Source organism: Hyperolius riggenbachi, chromosome 3 (genome assembly GCF_040937935.1).
Source record: "Hyperolius riggenbachi isolate aHypRig1 chromosome 3, aHypRig1.pri, whole genome shotgun sequence".
NCBI lineage: Eukaryota > Metazoa > Chordata > Amphibia > Anura > Hyperoliidae > Hyperolius > Hyperolius riggenbachi.
Window position 1 is genome coordinate 226664206 of NC_090648.1, and position 19565 is coordinate 226683770.

A 19565-nucleotide genomic window follows, 5' to 3' on the forward strand; every position below is an offset into this window, starting at 1 on the left:
CCAAGCCTTACAGATCCAGTGAAGCGGAAACAGGATCCGTTTTACCAGATCCATTTGGCTTAATTGCCCAATGTGAACTGGTCTTATACTTTCCTGATCCTAAAAGAATAGTGACATCTAACCTCTCCCACTCCATTCTTTCTTCCTGAACTATTGTCAGCTGACTAGTGTAGAATTACACCAGTACTTGCATTTTTTTTACTGCAAGGCTATGTCCACAATGGTGCAGTGCGGCATAATGGACGCTTTATAACACTGCTTGCTACACTGCAATGCACCACCTATGCAACGTTCACAGTGCAGCAGGTGCGTTGCAGCATCCCAACACATTGCATGCAGTGCATTACTGCAATACACGCACATCATGACTCTTATGCTTCACTGTATGTGATGTAACGTGCGAATAAAGTGCGGCGCCGCTTAGCCATTATGTTGCATTCCTACTGTGAACCTAACTTAAAACTTGAGGCTTTTTATAAAAATACACTCATACATGAGGTAGCATGTTTCTCTTCTTAATTCTCCATATGCTACAAAGTAACTTTGTGGTTCTCTGTTATTTTCAGTAAAATGCCATTAGACAAACTCATCAACTGCTAAATTGTGTTTGCTTCACAAGGAACATTTGCAGCTTGACATCCTGTTTATCCTGGTACAGTAAATATACTTAGCTAAGGCAATATACCTGCATTACTGATTTTAGCCCTATGTTATATTAATGATATTAAATCCAAAGCCTCATTTTACAACACTAAGTCTAAATACACTGTATATTACCTGAATGTGGATCACATTATTCCAGCTTGCTGTTTGATTGCTGATAAAAATGTATTCTGCTTTCTGAATAATCAAACTGAAAATTATGCAAAGCTGTGTAACTGTAATAATACAGGTAGCCTCCTACTTACAAGAAGGTTTTGTTGCACAGTTCCAGTATTCTTAGGGATACCCCAATGAAGCTGATGCTTAGGTGATATCATACACCTGCCAAATTGCATAAATTTTTTCCATATGTCTCCCCGCTATGTTTCAGGGTTGTGGGTCTACTGGTACCCTATCCCACATATTTTGGGATTGCCCGGTAGCCCAGGAGTTTTAGGTTGCCTGGAAAGCATCTCAGGTTTTCCTTTCCCAGTTTGGGTCACTAAAATCTAGGCATTTTTATATGCTCCTAGCTCTGGAATTCCGGGTCCGTTTCCCAGGCTACACAGGTATCTGTTGTTAGCGGCCTTATGGGTAATAGCATATCAGTGAAATAATCCGTCTCTACCTATTTCCCTTCTTAAGGCTAGGTTGAACACTCTTAGCCTGTCTGACCGTTTGTTTTATGCCACTAGTATTGATAATCTGATAATCAATAGGTTGATCACTATGATGTGGTTTATTGCTTTGTACTGTATGATGTGCCTATTTCTCTGTACTTTTCTACCCCATGGGAAGTGATCCTTGATGTGTTGTTATATTTTTTTGTTGTTGTTTTCTCTGCATTGTGTAATGTATTGTTTTTGTGTTGTTTATTCAATAAAACACCATATATATATATATATAGAAGGTTCTGTTGTGGGAGATTGTTTGTACATTGAATTTGTTTGTAAGTTGTATTAAACAATAAACATGGGTAATCGATTTACTTCTGGACAACCCTGGATTTGGACATATAGTGTAAACAATGTTTTTTGGTTGTTTTAAGTACACTTTTAAACTGTTTTATGCTACTTATAACAGTTTATACAATACCGTCAAATGACATAAAAAAAACAGTCCTGTATATTTTGTACATGAAGACACCTTTGTATGTCTGAAATGTTGTAACTCGAGCCATTTGTAAGTAGGGGGGACCCTCTGTGTATAAAACAGATTGAGATCTACTCAGCTAACATTCTTAGTAGTTCAGGAATATCTTATAGGTTTAAAAATAGCACCCCAGGCAACATTACTATTATTGATTTGTATGGCACCTTCACCTACCGTGTATCTGTATAAAGTAAGATAAACATAGGTGTGCGATAAAGAGGTGGTAACCAAGCTGAATGTGACAATAACTGACACAGACAGTGTCTAACAACATACAGTAGTTATAGAAATCAATAGCAGTACTCTGCCCTCACAGGGTTAGAATGGAAAAGACATTCAGACATTCATAAACACAAACATTGAACTTCAGCAAGAAGAGGAAGAAGATAAAGGCGGGGAGAAGATAATGTCAGAACTGCTTAACTTCAAGGGAAGATTAGTAATTAGGACATTTTCTAACCTAAAGCCTCTCCAAGCAAAGATCTAAAAATACTGTACCATCTAATACCTTGGTAATCAAATCCAAATGCTTTTGAGGAAAACAAGGCTTCTGCTGCTAAGCATCCAGTCTTGAAATGTTTAACAAATAAACAGAAGATGATGATTTCAGACAATAGTCCTATATTTCTATTAGTACATTGCTCTTTATATCTAGATTGTAAGCTCGCAAGGGCAGGGACCCCCTCATATTGTTTCTTATTTTGCTGTAACTTACCATATGAAGGTGTACTAATTTAAGTGATATTTCAGTCCACACGTTAACTATGTATGTATTTGTACTTGTATTACTGAATGTCATGACTGTACAGTGTCTTGAACTTCTTATGTATCTAAGCTCCCTGTGGTTTGCTTTGTACTATGTACAGCACTACAGAAGATGTTGGTGCTATATAAATAAGTAATATTATTATTATTCTGAGTCAAAGGACTGCCTGCAAAGATCTTCAAATCCTTTATCTGTTTAACTCACGTGTGTGAGTTTTGCTCAGGCATGTCCAACTACAGTCCTCAGGAATATATTGCATCATTTTACTATTTTGTTTTTAAAGCTATACTAAAAATGTGTAAGGATGCCGGCACTCAAGGTCTGAAGTTGGATGCTTCTTATCTAAATATTACTTTGAGAGCCACTTTCAACCGCGTGTGATTCCTATTGCCAACAGTCGGCTGCTGTCAGCTGGATGTCGGCTGAAGTGTGCGGAAACGGCAAAGAATCGTCCACAGAAAAACCGCACCCATTTTCTATGGACTCAAGTATGATACCTTATATTGTATGCTCAATAATTACGTTTGTTGTAAATCTTGTGACACATTTATCTTTGTTGGGCAATGAGAAGGATTGAATGCCTACTGAGGTTTATCAATAGATTATTGTTGTCTCCACTATTGTTAGAAATTATGTTAGGTCAAGCAAATTCTATCAACAGAGACTCTAATGCCCCGTTTACACTTAATCAGTTGGTACACATTTTTTCTTCTTCTCCATAGCAGTGCATTATGAAACATATTTTAGTTAAAACGCGTATAGTGTGAACTGTGCCATAGGAAAACAAGGGCATTACTTTGAAAAACAGTTGTCCTTTTAGATATAACTAAGAGCAACTGATTAAAAAGAAACTGTAACCAAGAATTGAACTTCATCGCAATCAGTAGCTGATACCCCCTTTCCCATGAGAAATATTTTCCTTTTCTCAAATGGATGTTCAAGGGGCTCTGTATGGCTGATATTGTGGTGAAACCCCTCCCACAGTGTGATGTCAGCGCCTCACAGCACTGAGGTCCTGACATCACACTGTGGGAGCCTTGTTGCATTGTGGTAAATAACTGTTTCCAACTGCCAAAAAATGCAAGCAGTATCTCCTTCCAGTGACATCACCTGCCAGTAGTAAAAATGTCACCATGTGATAAATGTCAGAATGTAAATCAAGGAGAGGAAAGATTTTACAACGAGCAAACACTGACACTAAATCATCTATACATAATTATTGTAAAAAATTAAACACTGTTATTTATTTTCACTGGAGTTCCTCTTTAAGTGTAAACGGGGCCTAAGGCCCTGTTCACAGTGGACAGTTACGTTGCAGAATAATTCTGCATGTCAACTCACTGCCCATACAACTCTATGGGCCTGTTCACAGAACTGCGTTGTAACTGATCATGGTATTCTAACTCACTGCATGCAGGCTTTGTATTAAAGTCTATGGTCATTTTCCATTTCAGTTCACAGTCATTATAATGCATTATAACGCATGCGTTATGCAACTGACCACTGTGTGAACCTAGCCTAAAACAAAGCTGGCGTTTCCTGAAATTGAACACAAAAATACCTCTCTTATGTTCCCTTAGTTCTAAAATGATGTCTTCTATGGTTTTGGTTGCAGGATGGATATATAGACTTCATGGAATATGTGGCAGCACTCAGCCTTGTTCTGCGGGGGAAGATTGAACAGAAGCTGCGCTGGTATTTCAAGCTATATGATGTGGATGGAAATGGATGCATTGACCGACATGAATTGCTTAATATAATAAAGGTCAGAATACTATCTGTATATGAAATAATAAGAATGATGTGCACAGGGCAGAGACTACTCCGGCTATCTTATCTAATAATTAGATACTTTGAAGCTTCTATTTGTTCTAGACCTTCTGTAGCACTAAAATACAAGTCGTTCATCAAGGTCTATTTTATCACTATCTAGCAATAATATGTATTTTATACATCTCCATTGTTCAGGCATTGTAGATGCCCGGTAGAAAAGGTGCCGGAGATAGCTGCTAGTAGAATATTGTAAAATTACTGATATTCTACTCCTTAGTTACAATAGTAAAATATTGGTAATCTTTACCAGTATTTTGCTATGCTCTACTCTCACAGTGGCAGAACCCTCCCTCCCCTCTCCCCCCCCCCCCCAGTGATGTCAAACCTGAACCCCCCTGGTGGTGCCTGACCTTAGCCCCTCAGGAACCCCCTCACACTCCTATCACTAAAAACCCCTGCCTCTTAACACAGGTTAAGCAACCTAATTACATTCAACAGATGATCAGTGTTATCATGTGCCTGTGCATGCACTGCTAATTGAAAATGGCTGCCAGTCGGTTGTAATATCCTTATCATGACAAAAATGGGCACATTATGACATATATATATATAAATATATATATATATATATATATATATATATATATATATATATATATATATATCTAGCATGATTTGAAAACTTGGTGTTTCACATGTACTGATTCAAACAACATTAATTTGTTAAAGTGGGATTAAACTCTGATATAACATTCAATATAAATGTTTTTCCTCCTTTTTTTTCTTTTTTTTTACATAATGTTTATATATTTGCATTTGTGCATAAGTATTATCATCCATTTATAAATTACAAGTTCCAAAAGTACAGTTTATCTGCTCTGAAAGCTGCTATTGTGATTTGTTGCATAGCTGCTGTATTTACAGTATGTATTATAATAATTTATCCACTGAGAATTTGTCTTCTGTGTACACTTTCTGCTTGTGTTCAGCTGAAGCACTGCCAGGAATGTTTACTAATAGTGGTTGTGGCTGATAAGGAAACGTACCCACTTGCTGACCAATGTAGTTCTAATCTAGATTCCCACTATTCACTGGTGCGCACTGATGCCGTCCTCCGCGATGTTCCATTGCTGCAACTGCTTGCTTTACTGTCTTTCATTGGCTCCTGACCCCATGATTAAAGTGAGCCAATCACAATAATCCTAGGGCACAATAGGGAAAAGGCGCCTCTGGTCCTTAAGGTGCCAGAGCCGTCCAGTCCCGAAAGAGATAAAGAATATAATGTAATCACTTCTTCAACTTCGGATATAGCTTCAGCTTCTGATATAAGCTTTCCACTGAAGAAGAAAGTGCTGTGTTTAACTGTTTGAATGCTGCTCTGCTACCAATTTTTTTTCTGGTAGTAGGTTTTTTCTTATAAAGAATCTTTTAGAGCAAAGACGAAATGCTGAGTTTCATGCAAGTGGAGTATTTTAGGAGGGCAGACTCCAACTGTGTGAGTCACTAAAATCTCTATATCTAGGGCATGTACCAGATAAAGTGCTTATTTTAAGGGCTATCCTGTAAGCTACCATTGAAAAGTGCATGTCACTCTGAGTTATAAATAACGAGCTAAGATTCTACCTGCCAGTTACAAATAAAGGTAAATGAATCAGGCAGGAAACCAATGATAATTGATATTTTATCCTTTATTTCCAGTGCCTTGCTGACAGTGTTCTGCACCCAGCATCTGGCTGGACATGCTGTCTGCAGGGCAGCTTATATGGTGTTCACACTGTGCACATTGTAGTGTGACACAGGGGAATAAGTCCTCCAGGGTAACGTGAACCCAGTTCCATTAATCTCAATGATGCCACTGCACAGCGATATATAATAGTAGTAACAGTGTCAGGCAGCGCATTACTGCTTGATTTCTCTGAGGTGAAGAAACTTGTGCACTATATTTTCTTCTCCCTTTGTACACAGCTCTAGGAAAAGATATTCTGGTTACAGACAGCTGACTGCTTTTCAAGCATTAGCATTAGGTCTGCAGATACATTCATGGGATTAATCCTTTGACAGCCATGGCGGGGCATACAAGAGGAATCAGCGGGGGAGACTTGGGCGCAGGTTACAGCGGGTAGTGCAGGAGGAGGGTGTGCAATGAAATGCAACAGGATGCATGGGTTGTTTGCACCTCAGGGACTCCCTGTATTATGCATCCACCCTATACGGCACATGGTTTATATTCTCTAGCGTGTGGGTTGTTTTTTTCCATGTGTGTGTGTGTGTGTGGGGGGGGGGGGGGGGTGATGCAGGACTTCTTGCCTGGAGTGACAAAAAGGCTAGAAACGACCCTGACTAGGCCACCTTTAAGTAGAGCAACAATTCTTTTTTTTTTTTTTTTTTTTTTTAAGATCCTCTGAGAGTTCTCTCTAAATTTGGTGTTATACTTCTCACACTCTCTCATACTGGTCACTGGAAGTTCAGCACGGCACCTCATGGCAGATAAATCTCTGAGGATCTTAAAAAAAGAATTGTTGCCTTACATAATCATGGCCTAACCCTATTACTACATACAGATTCATACAAACAACACATAATACATAAACTCACGTTTACAAATAGTTTAAAGTGTCTTTAGGGCCATTATGTTAGAATAATGTTAGACGAGGGCTTACCTCAAGGCTTACCTTAAAGGACCACTACCGCGAATCATTCAATTTTCAGCCATCCCACAGTAGATATAATAAGTATATAGAAGCCTTCCTGTGTCTTTTTTTTTGTGATGGCCCTTTAATTTTACATAGATCACTGTAATCTGTGGCCGTCAGTGCCTGACATAGCTCTGACGGACTTTTGTAACCAGCAGTAACAGCAGGGGGAGCCTTGTCAGGTTTTTGGGGGAAAAAAAACAGATGGTTTAGCCCTGCTTTTATCAACTGCCAAAAGCTGCACTGTACAGCTCACCTGCTGCCCTCCCCCCATCATGACAGCCGTACATCATCAGGGGATAAGCCGCCGGATGGACGGCAAAGCAGATCATTAGCCGCACGTCATCTGTGTCAGACACTTAGTGAAAGGATGAGGGAGAGGGAGAGATTGGCTCATTGCACAGCAGAGTCTGCGCTGATAGCTGTCTCCCTCAAAGCCTGCTGATGCTTGAGTGCGGGGGTCCTTGGCTGTCACTAGTCATGATGGGGGAAGGGCAGCAGGTGAGCTGTACAGTGCAGTTTTCGGCAGTTGATAAAAGTAGGGCTAAACCATCTGTTTGTTTTTTTTCCCCCAAAACGTGACAAGGCTCCCCCTGCTGTTACTGCTGGTTACAAAAGTCCGTCCGTGCTATCTCAGGCACTGACATTCACAGATTACAGTGATCTATGTACAATTAAAGGGGTGGTTAGTACTAGTAGTTCTAAGAACTTGCCTGTTTTCCCTTCATCATTCATTGCAAAATTTAATAAACCAGTGTTTTATCAGAGATATCAAACAGCAGTTTCACCGAAGTTACAGTTCTCCTGAATAGTGAATATAAGCCAAACATTTGCTAGCAGAGAAAACACTACTGATGAAAGGATATAACGGAAAAGTACAAAAGGTCATTATTTCTCTTTGGGAGCTGAATAAACCAGATTTTGTGTGACACCGGCATGTCTGCTGTTTACACTTCCCACTTTGAAATACAGCCCTTAAAGAGAATCTGTATTGTTAAAATCGCACAAAAGTAAACATACCAGTGTGTTAAGGGACATCTCCTATTACCCTCTGTCACAATTTCGCCGCTCCTCGCCGCATTAAAAGTAGTCAAAAACAGTTTTAAAAAGTTTGTTTATAAACAAACAAAATGGCCACCAAAACAGGAAGTAGATTGATGTACAATATGTCCACACATAGAAAATACATCCATACACAAGCAGGCTGCATACAGCTTTCCTTTTGAATCTCAAAAGATCATTTGTGTGTTTACCTTCTGTCCCCTTCTTTCACAGCCTAACAGAGGAGGATTTTTATCCAGCACTCTTCTATCACTAATAAGATAGCAGAGAAGCTGCTGGCTTATGTAAATAAAACACACACTGGAGTGTGCATAGAGGAACAGACCAGCACGGAAGAGTTGGCAGCCTTCCAGACACAGGCCGACAAGTCTGACAGGGGAAAGATACATTGATTTATTACAGAGACCGTGATAGTACAAAGTGCTGCAGTGAGCCAGAACAGATTAGAATAGGTTTAGGAACTTGTAGGATGGTAGAAAAAACGTTGTAATTTTTGTTACAGAGTCACTTTAAATAGAAAACAGGAATGTGAAACAGCAGGAAGGTTCTATTCATCATCACCACCTACACATACACCTATTTATCTCTTTTTTTTTCCATTTCAGGTTTGCTTTAAGAGTGTTTGTACAAATATATACACATGCTTTATTAACTTTCGCATACACATTATATATTTAGTGGCGGTATGGGTATGTTGTTGTCTCTGTAAGCACTGATAAAGCTTTTAGTTTATTGTTTATGAACATATCAACTTAATAAATACTGACTTAATGATCATGTGATATACTAAATTGATAATACTATATTTGAACTCTACACTCATTTTTCTTTTACAATACATATATATTTTAGGTTGTCTTCAATTAAATTTTGGTCTGTAATGTGTGGTTTCTTGACGCATTCAAATAATTTTTTTAAATTGGCGTTGTAACCAGAGGTGGGATTTCGGAGCGAGATTTTGGTAGCAAAGAGTTAGAGTAAGCATGCCAACATAAACAAATGGCAGCACTGCATACAGAGTATGTTTACCAGATATTCTAGAGGTTCTTCCTATTTTAAAATCAGCACTCAGTGCCCAGATATTTGTTGGGAAATAATATGTCCATCATCTCTTTTCTGAAAATGACTAACCAATAATTGTCTCCTTTCTGGGGAGGTTTCGCTTCTTAATTTGCAATTCTCATGAACGAAATAAGATTTTATTTTACACCTCTGATCTGCTGATCAATTCTTATGTAAAATAAGTAAATCTTATGTGAATCTCTCCCTTGGTGAGATTTTACATTCATCTTCATTTCCTTGGGTTTTCCATGAGCCTCCATTGCGTCGCTATGAAGTCTAGTTTTCCCCAGGACAGGTAAAATGTGATCAGCATTCGCACACTGCAAAAAAAATATTTTTACAGTACTGTGCAAACTCATTTAAACGCTGTTATTGAGAAGCTATCCCCTCCACTTCCTGTCTCTGTTATTGTAGTTACTTTAATAGACTGAGTGGAAAATGCTCTAGCAAGGGCGCAGACAGTAATGAAACCCTCCAGACTCCCCCACTCTATCTTAGACTAAGATACAAACTTAGGCATGAGTTCCACTTTCACACTGTTAATATCCAACACACATGCACTGCACATATATTGCCCCTTATCCCTCAGTCTGCTTGGTCACATGACCGAGTCTGCCCTTGCATACACGCCTAACAAAGTGGATCCGAAATGAACTTTTACTCATTTCATAATTGTGTTCCTTTCCTATTGTTTATAGGGCATTCCTCAAGCCAAATACTTTTTTGTTTTTGTTTTAATACTCTAATTCCCTATAAACTAAAGAAGCCACGCCCACAGGTTTCCAGAGAGCCAAGGCACTTTCAGACAGTAGCAAGGGCTCATGGGAGCTCAGTCTGGGCAGGAGGAGGGGGAGGTATTACTGGCCAGAGATTTCAGAGGCAGAGGGGAGGAGGGAGGAGGGGGGATTAGGTATTTTTGCTCAAGATGCAGATAAACCTGCTTCTGTGTAATGTTTACAAACAACATGGCTGCTGTCATTGTATCACAGGAATAATCAATCATATTCCATCAAAGCTGTTTGCAGCTAGATTTGCTGTGTAAACTATCTACATTTTAGATAAGATATATAGACAAGTTACTTGTTATAGTTAGTTTTTCATCTCTGATCCACTTTAACCAGCCTGGCGGTATGGACGAGCTCAGCTCGTCCATCACCGCCGGAGGCTGCCGCTCAGGCCCTGCTGGGCCGATTTGCATGAAATAAAGTGCAGCACACGCAGCCGGCACTTTGCCAGCCGCGTGTGCTGCCTGATCGCCGCCGCTCTGCGGCGATCCGCCGCGAGCAGCGGCGAAAGAGGGTCCCCCCAGCCGCCCGAGCCCTGCGCAGCCGGAACAAATAGTTCCGGCCAGCGCTAAGGGCTGGATCGGAGGCGGCAGACGTCAGGACGTCGGATGACGTCACTCCGCTCGTCGCTATGGCGACGATCTAAGCAAAACAAGGAAGGCCGCTCATTGCGGCCTTCCTTGTTTATTCTGGGCGCCGGAGGCGATCGGAAGAACGCCTCCGGAGCGCCATCTAGTGGGCTTTCATGCAGCCAACTTTCAGTTGGCTGCATGAAATAGTTTTTTTTTATTAAAAAAAAACCCTCCCGCAGCCTCCCTGGCGATCTTATCAGAACGCCAGGGTGGTTAATATCTACTTAATATTATTATTTTTTATTTATATAGTGCCAACATCTTCCATGGCGATGTACATAGTACAAAACAAATAGTGGATCACACAGATACATGAGTTGTTCAAAACTATGTACAATCAGGAAACCCCGCAATAAATATACAAATACGTAGTTTATGTGTGTTTTGAGACATCACCAATACTGGTAGATGTTCATATGATAAATTACAGCAGAATAAGAAACACTAGGAGGAGATCCCTGTCCTTGCAAGCTTACACTCTAGAGAGTAGTGGGTTGGAGACATTAGGAAAGGAGACTCCAAGTTAGTGGAGAAGGCAATGAACCTCCAGTGTTACCTATAGCAAATTATAGGCTTGTCTGAACTAGTGGGTTTCGAGAGTACGTTTTCAAGCTGTTCCATAAAAGAGATGATACTCGTCCTGGATGCGTTAGTGAGAGGAGGTGACTAAGCTCACGTACAAGAGAGTCTCCTGGGAGGAATGAAGGTTCTGGGTGGGATGGTATCTGGAGATCAATGAGGAAATGTAAGGAGGTGACAAATTATGTAGAGCTTTGTTTGATAGGGTGAGGAGTTTCAAGTGGATCCTTTGGGTAATAGGTAGCAAGTGTAAAGATTGGCAGAGGGGGGCTGCATCGGACGAGTGGGAGCAGAGGTGGATGAGGGGACAGCATAATTCAGTAGGGACGTGTGATTTTTGGTAGACCAACGTGTAGGACGTTACAATAGTCAAGACAAAGAGATGTTTAGAGCATCTACAAGCATTTATGTAGCCTCCTGTGGAAGGAAGGGACGAATTCTGGCACTGTTGCTGAGATGGAAGTAGGAGGGTGTAGTTAATGTGGTAATATGCATGTACGGATACAATGGCCATCAGTGTGTTGGGCGCAGGGCGAGCTGAATGATGGCTCTCCCTGCTGCTGCTAAACTCCTCTCTGAGTCATAGTAACCCGGATTCCGAGATGTAATTCGGGGTCCGTCAATTGCTGGACTCTGAATTGCTCTTACGCGGGCGTCATCAGCATAGAGGTGATATTAAAAACCAAGTCTACTGTATATACACGAGTCTCAAGGTGCTTGCTGAGCTGTCCTGGCAATTTATCTGGATTTAAAATTAGTTATGATTACCTGCTATTAAGAGCATTAATCTGCTAAACACTAAGCTGTTGTAGAGATTAAATTAGAAATGACCCCGTGACCTGACATAGATATGTAAGTCAAATTAGTAACATACTAATCATAGCAACCAGAGCCGGATTATCCACAAGGCAACGTAGGTAGGTGCCTAAGGCCTGAAATAGTCTAACTACCTGATTTATGCTAACCCCCCCCCTCCCCCCAACAAATATTACAAAAAAAGCCAGGTGGCCATTAAGGGTGGTCCCAAAATTGTTGCTCACCTAGGGCCCTATTTCTGTTTCTGATAGCAACAATTTTCCTTAAAAACGGGCATGCACTGGTGACCCATCTAACAGTTTGAGTACCTGTTATGTATTTACATGTTATGTATACGGCCTCAGCCCACCTATTTTCAACTTCACAGTACCCCTCTCTTTCTGCTCTCTACAATATACACTTTCTCACTTTATGGCCTACTGCATAAACAAACACTTATTCAGCAAAATTTCTAAAACAAAAAACAAAAAAAAACAAAGACTGTAATTGTTTAAAATGTAAAGTAATTACACATGAATATACAGTATTTAAAAAAACTACTTCTGAGTGGTTTGTAAAGTTAGTATCATCTTATTTTATTATCTATTAGATCACAGTCCCCTTTGATGGTAATGGTTATACTAGCTTCAGTAATAAGAGATTATTAATGTCATCAATGTTTTGTTTTCATATTTCCTTACAAAATAAATGATTCCTTAAATAGAGAAATACAGAGCTAAAGTTATGTTCTCTCGATATGTAGACAAGGTATAGAAATCTTGCCTCATTGCATTGACATTTCACATTATTTTCTGCCAAGTGCCAATTTTATGTACAGGTCCTGCTCAAAAAAATAGCATATTGTGATAAAGTTAAATTTTTTCTGTAATGTACTGATAAACATTAGACGTTCATATATTTTAGATTCATTACACACAACTGAAGTAGTTCAAGCCTTTTATTGTTTTAATATTGATGATTTTTGCATACAGCTCATGAAAACCCAAAATTCTCAAAAAATTAGCATAAAATTAAAAGGTTCTCTAAACGAGCAATTAACCTAATCATCTGAATCAACTAATTAACTCTAAACACCTGCAAAAGATTCCCAAGGCTTTTAAAAACTCCCATCCTGGTTTATTACTCAAAACCACAATCATGGGTAAGACTGCGACCTGACTGCTGTTCAGAAGGCCATCATTGACACTCTCAAGCAAGATGGTAAGACACAGAAATAAATTTCTGAACGAATAGGCTGTTCCCAGAGTGCTGAATCAAGGCACCTCAGTGGGAAGTCTGCGGGAAGGAAAAAGTGTGGCAGAAAACGCTGCACAACAAGAAGAGGTGACCGGACTCTGAGGAAGATTGTGGAGAAGGACCGATTCCAGACCTTGGGGGACCTGCGGAAGCAGTGGACTGAGTCTGGAGTAGAAACATCCAGAGCCACCATGTACAGGCGTGAGCAGGAAATGGGCTACAGGTTCCGCATTCCCCAGGTCAAGCCACTTTTGAACCAGAAACAGCGGCAGAAGCTCCTGACCTGGGCTACAGAGAAGCAGTACTGGCTCAGTGGTCCAAAGTACTTTTTTCGGATGAAAGCAACTTTTGCATGTCATTTGGAAATTAAGGTGCCAGAGTCTGGAGGAAGACTGGGGAGAGGGAAATGCCAAAATGCCTGAAGTCCAGTTTCAAGAGTACCCACAGCCGCTGGTGTTGGTCCACTGTGCTTTATCAAGGGCAGGGTCAATGCAGCTAGCTATCAGTAAATTTTGGAGCTCTTCATGCTTCCATCTGCTGAAAAGCTTTATGGAGATGAAGATTTCCTTTTTCAGCACGACCTGGCACCTGCTCACAGTGCCAAAACCACTGGTAAATGGTTTACTGACCATGGTATTACTGTGCTCAATTGGCCTGCCAACTCTCCTGACCTGAACCCCATAGAGAATCTGTGGGATATTGTGAAGAGAAAGCTGAGAGACGCAAGACCCAACACTCTGGATGAGCTTAAGGCCGCTATCGAAGCATCCTGGGCCTCCATAACACCTGAGCAGTGCTACAGGCTGATTGCCTCCATGCCACGCCGCATTGCAGCAGTCATTTCTGCAAAAGGATTCCCGACCAAGTATTGAGTGCATAACTGAACATAATTATTTGAAGGTTGACTTTTTTTGTTTTAAAAACACTTTTCTTTTATTGGTCGGATTAAATATGCAAATTTTTTTAGATAGGAATTTTGAGTTTTCATGAGCTGTATGCCAAAATCATCAATATTAAAACAATAAACGGCTTGAACTACTTCAGTTGTGTGTAATGAATCTAAAATATATAAAAAGTCTAATGTTTATGAGTACATTACAGAAAATAATGAACTTTATCACAATATGCTAATTTTTAGAGAAGGACCTGTATACAGTATATTAAGCAAACAGTGATTAGCCCATATCTAGTATGGAGCGACCCGTCTTCGGGAGCACTCGGGCTCCCGAAGACTTTCCTAAGTCACCTTCGCCAGCAGAGCGAGCACTATTTGACCAAACTAGTCAAATAATGCTCCTGGGGACATCGCTGCACCGAGGGCACCGGGAGAGGAGATGGAAGGCTCATTAGGACCTAGAGCCTTGCCTCTCCTTAGGTAAGTATCTGGCTTTTTTTTTTTAGCAAGCATGTTGGCCTAAGCAGCCAACACTGCTGCTTAGGCCAACATGCTATCATACTGTTACTTGTGATAAATTACAATGTACTGTTTTTAATGCACTTTAGCACTTAGCACCTGGTAGGTTTAGTACTTTTTGTTCCCCTGAGGAAGGTTCCCACTTATAGAGGGGCCAAAACATGTTAGGTTGTTAATGTAGGGGGGTGTATGTTTGTATGTATCAGTGTAGTGAGAAGAGTGAATTTATCCCTTGCAATGTAAGCTGAGGATATTACCATTCATTGGTATCACCTTCCACTGTTTTGTCACCAAACAATTATGTGCTAGCAGTGCTACTACGTTTTTTATCTTTGATCTTTCATTAAAAGTTATGTTTTATTTTTATTTTTCCTCTTTCAAGGCTAATCTGTGTTTAAAAACCACTTAACGACCGCCTAACGCCGATAGGCGTCAGCAGGTCGTTAGTGGTATAGCATCGAAATGGCCGCTCGTTTCAGCGGCCTTTCCATGCCAGTTCACGGAAGGTGTCTCCGTGAACAGTCTGCGAGCTGCCGATCGCGGCTTGCAGGCGACATGTAAACACGCGGGGAAGAAATCACCGCTGTTTACATCATATGGCGCTGCTGCGCAGCAGCGCCATAAAGGAGATCGGCGATCCCCGGCCTCTGATTGGCTGGGGATCGCCGGCATATGATAGGCTGAAGCCTGTCAGTTCCGGCGCAGGACGGATCCCCGTCCTGCGCCGCCCAGGTAAAGGAGGGGAGGGAAAGCCAGGGAGGGCGGAAAACGCTGTGGAGGAAGGCTTTGAGGAGCACCCCCCGCAACACAAATATAGCCGGCGGCGATCAGACCCCCCCAGCAGGACATCCCACTAGTGAGGAAAAAAGGGGGGAAGTCTGGTCGCCCTGGCTGCCTGCTGATCTGTGCTGTGGGCTGGAGAGCCCACGCAGCACAGATCAGCCAGAATTCGGCTGGTCCTTAAGTGGTATGATTGAAAAGTAAGAATTTATAACTACCTAGGGCTTCCTCCAGCCCCTTTTTTACCTTTGAATCATCTCGGGTACGTTTTAAAGTGAAGACATGGACATTAATGCTAGATACTTTTAAAATTACCTTGAAAAAATTCCTAAGAAAAGTTAAATCTACTTTTTGTTGCTAATGTATGTATGTAGAGTTTGACAAGAATTATTTTTAGAGTTAATTCTTTTTTTTTACGCCTATCCAGTGAAACTTCACCGAAATTGTTTTCTCATTTTCTCCACCCCAGGCAGTACGAGCGATTAATGGCTGCGATCATGACACAACCCCTGAAGAGTTTACCAATCGAGTATTTGATAAGATTGATGTAAATGGAGATGGTGAGAACCACGTTTATCTTCATGAGAGATGATGTATTATTCTGTCTTTGTACTGGTCCATTACAATTTTTCTCACATGGATCCTGCAGAATTTGTAACCATCATCATGCTTTTTCAGAAATAAGGCAAAGCATGTTACAAGCAAGGGAAAACATAATTCAAAGATTATTTGCAATACCCAATATAACTAAGGCAATATGTTTATTTAACACCTTGTTATGTTTCCCTTTAAAGAGACAATAAGGCGAAAAAAAAATTATATTATGATTTGTATGTGTAGTACAGCTAAGAAATAAAACATTAAGATCAGATACATCAGTCTAATTGTTTCCAGTACAGGAAGAGTTGAGAAACTCTAGTTGTTATCTCTATGCAAAGAAGCCATTAAGCTCTCCGACTAAGTTAGTCATGGAGAGGGCTGTTATCTGACTTTTATTATCTCAACTGTTCCTGGACTATTTACTTTTCCTCTGCTAGAGGAGAGGTCATTAGTTCACAGACTGCTCTGAAAGACTCATTTTGAATGCTGAGTGTTGTGTAATCTGCACATATTATAGAATAATGCAATGTTAGAAAAAACACTATATACCTGAAAATAAAAATATGAGAATATTTTCTTTGCTGCTAATCTTCTAGTAATTATTCATAGTACACAACCAATTCACTATGTCATATATTTTTTTCGCTTCAGTGTCTCTTTAAACCCTTTGCATTTGATGGGGAAAAATGAAAAAAAGAAATATCCTTTCCATTTTCTTTATTTCAAAAAAATGTAGTCCTGAGGGTAACTGCAACCAATACAACCAATAAATTACAAATATAGTACAGAAAACACTTTGGTATGTGGGATTTTGATAAGTATACACTATGCAGAAACACATTTATATCCTTATACATTATGAAGATATTTTTTCTAGTATCACCAATACTCACAATAACCCCTCTCTGGGTCCGGGTTCTTGTATATTGGAACAGACAAATATTTTGTAATCTGTAAATAGCAAAATTTTGACTGCTGTAAGTAGCAAATGTTTGGACCCCGACTTCATTCATACCAAGGTTTGATTAGTATGTATTCAATTGCAGTTAAATGCAGAAACAGATTGTCTTCAGTAAATCTTGGATTTATTATAAAAAGTCCAGTGTGTAGGTATAGATACCCTGTTTTTCTGAAAATAAGACAATGTATCCGAATCAATTCACTTTTTCTCCTACATTTTCTCCTAGGAGATAATTTTTCATCTCCTGTTGAACTCAGAATTTTATTTACAAAGTGAAAATATCACCTAGGAGAAAACTTAGGGGGAAAAGTGAGTCAGATCAGGCCCATTGTCTTTGTTTTTTTGTTCCAAAAGACGGGGTGGGGCTTATTTTCAGAGGATGTTTACATTTTTTCTGTGAACAACAATCTACATTTATTCTTGAACAAACAAAAAATATTCCTATTTGTATCTATTTACACAAAATTATTCTAAATAAAGAATATTTAAAAAAAATAGTATTTATTCAAATATAGTCACATTCTGGAACATCATAACTTTTCAAAGTTTCCTTTTTCCATGTACAAAAGTCATTTATTGAGAGCCCAGCACTTGCCAGCCCGTATTGTTTTGGGTCATGTGGGGTCTTCTTTTGGGAGTCTGCTTTCCTTGGTGAAGGGTCTATCTGTCCTGCTGCATTTTACTGGCAATTAATTTTACTTTTTTACATGTATACCATAGCTGCTTGGACACTATTTCAATATAATTATTTATGAACTGTAACTAGGGCTTATTTTTGGAGTAGGGATTACATTTTGAGCATCCTTATCAAATGAATCTTCCCTTCTTTTTTTTTTTAAAAAAATGTATCAACATTTTCTACCGTACCTGAAACATCAAAAGATTGAAAATTCAACAATTTTTCTGATTAAAAAAGTTGATTTTTCTATAAATTTGCTCATTTTCATTTTAAAAAAGGTGAACATTGAACATTTTGGTTGAATGATGAGTGAGTGGCCACCTTTACCCTCTGCATCTATGATTTGTCCTGATAACTTTATTCAGTAAAGTACTTTACTGCTAAGGATGGTCAAGCTTGGACATGGAACAAATCCGTCTAACGTAAAATTAGATGGGTCCATTTGTAAGCTGTATACATTTGCATAAGAATTATTTGCATCTCATCGGCCATCCTTATTCATTGATTGCTTCTAGTAACTTCTGGCAAAGAGTCTATCTCTCTAGTGCCTCACTTCCATCTGATACCCAGAGGGACTCTGTGAGCATTCTCAGTCTTTTTCTTTTTATTTTTTCCTTTACAGGTGAGTTGTCTTTGGAAGAATTTGTGGAGGGAGCACGGAAAGATGAGGAGTTTATGGACGTGATGATGAAAAGTCTGGATCTGACTCACATCATGACCATGATTAACAATCGAAGGCACAGTGTCTGAGTCAGTGGCTTCAGCCTTGTTGAGAAAATGGTTTAAAAAATATACTTTACTGATACTGTGGAACTACTGTCATCCTGGATAAGATCCACGCAACAGTATTAGATTAGCCTCCAATATGCTAATAGAATTACAACAGAAAATCAAATATTTTTCATGTCAAGGAAGACATGCAACACCAGGAAGGAAGACGAACGCATCACCAGGTGGTTTTGTGTTAGTCCAAAGTTGGACAACACAGAATTAATGTATTTAAAGGACTTATCCGGTGGTATTTAATGTAAGCTGTCATCAAGGCAGGCATGAAGAAGGCTGTGTGCTTAGTAAAGGCAGCATGGAAGGCATGAGAGGATGTTTGTGCGTGACAAGGAGGAAGAAGCAACAACATCAAAAGTGCATTTACGTATGGCAGATAAGAAGGAACCGTGAAAAATAAGAACAAATGTAGCATTAGCAAAATATGCAACTAGCTAATATTCAGCTGAATCTACATTGTTCCAAACACATTCTGAAAGCAGTTATGTTAATTGGTGTAAAGTATTACCTTTTGAAATGAAGTTTTCCAAATTGAGAAATATCTTTTTGTAGCTGTGTGAACAATAGATTCCTACCCTTCCTGTAGATTTCTACTGTAATGCAGGGATTCTGGGACATGTAGTCAGGCTTTTGTCCTTCCTGCTTAGTGTCACATCTGACCGACCCACCCAGCAGCTGAATCTAGACAAAACAGGAAGCAAGTTGTAGGGAAGTGGGAATCACATTTAGCTCATGAAACAGATATTCTACTGACTTCTATACACTATTTATATTCACGCATAACCCTGATTGTGATAAGAGTTTGCCTTGTACAGTTCTTACAGGTCTGGGTTTTGCTGTGCTTTCAAAAAAACATATACATGTAGTATTTTAAGACATTTGTAAATACTGACATGTGTGGAGCTAAAATAAAGAACAAAAAGCTATGTAATGAACAGCTGAGCTAAGACGATGTGTACAGTGCATTGACATGTGATGCTCTGTACAGTATATAAGCCTATTATAAAGTGGTTTATTAACATTGAATGTACAGAAATGTTCTTATTCCGTAAGAACATACCGGTATTTTTGTCTCATGTATGTCTGTGCCTTTTGCATGCTGTATATAAATTGCTGCTTTGTAAGAAGTTGTAATAAAATGTAAATATTA

General features: G+C 39.6%; 1 protein-coding gene across 1 annotated transcript in view; it reads left to right on the forward strand.

Moving 5' to 3' along the window:
- LOC137563441 (guanylyl cyclase-activating protein 1-like) overlaps positions 1 to 19565 on the forward strand; it is a 28521-nt gene extending 8956 nt beyond the window's left edge. The window contains exons 2-4 of the mRNA XM_068275878.1: positions 4176 to 4325; positions 15862 to 15952; positions 18255 to 19565. Of these exons, the coding sequence (XP_068131979.1) occupies positions 4176 to 4325; positions 15862 to 15952; positions 18255 to 18382 (369 nt within the window). The 3' untranslated portion in view covers positions 18383 to 19565. The remainder of the gene's footprint in view (positions 1 to 4175; positions 4326 to 15861; positions 15953 to 18254) is intronic.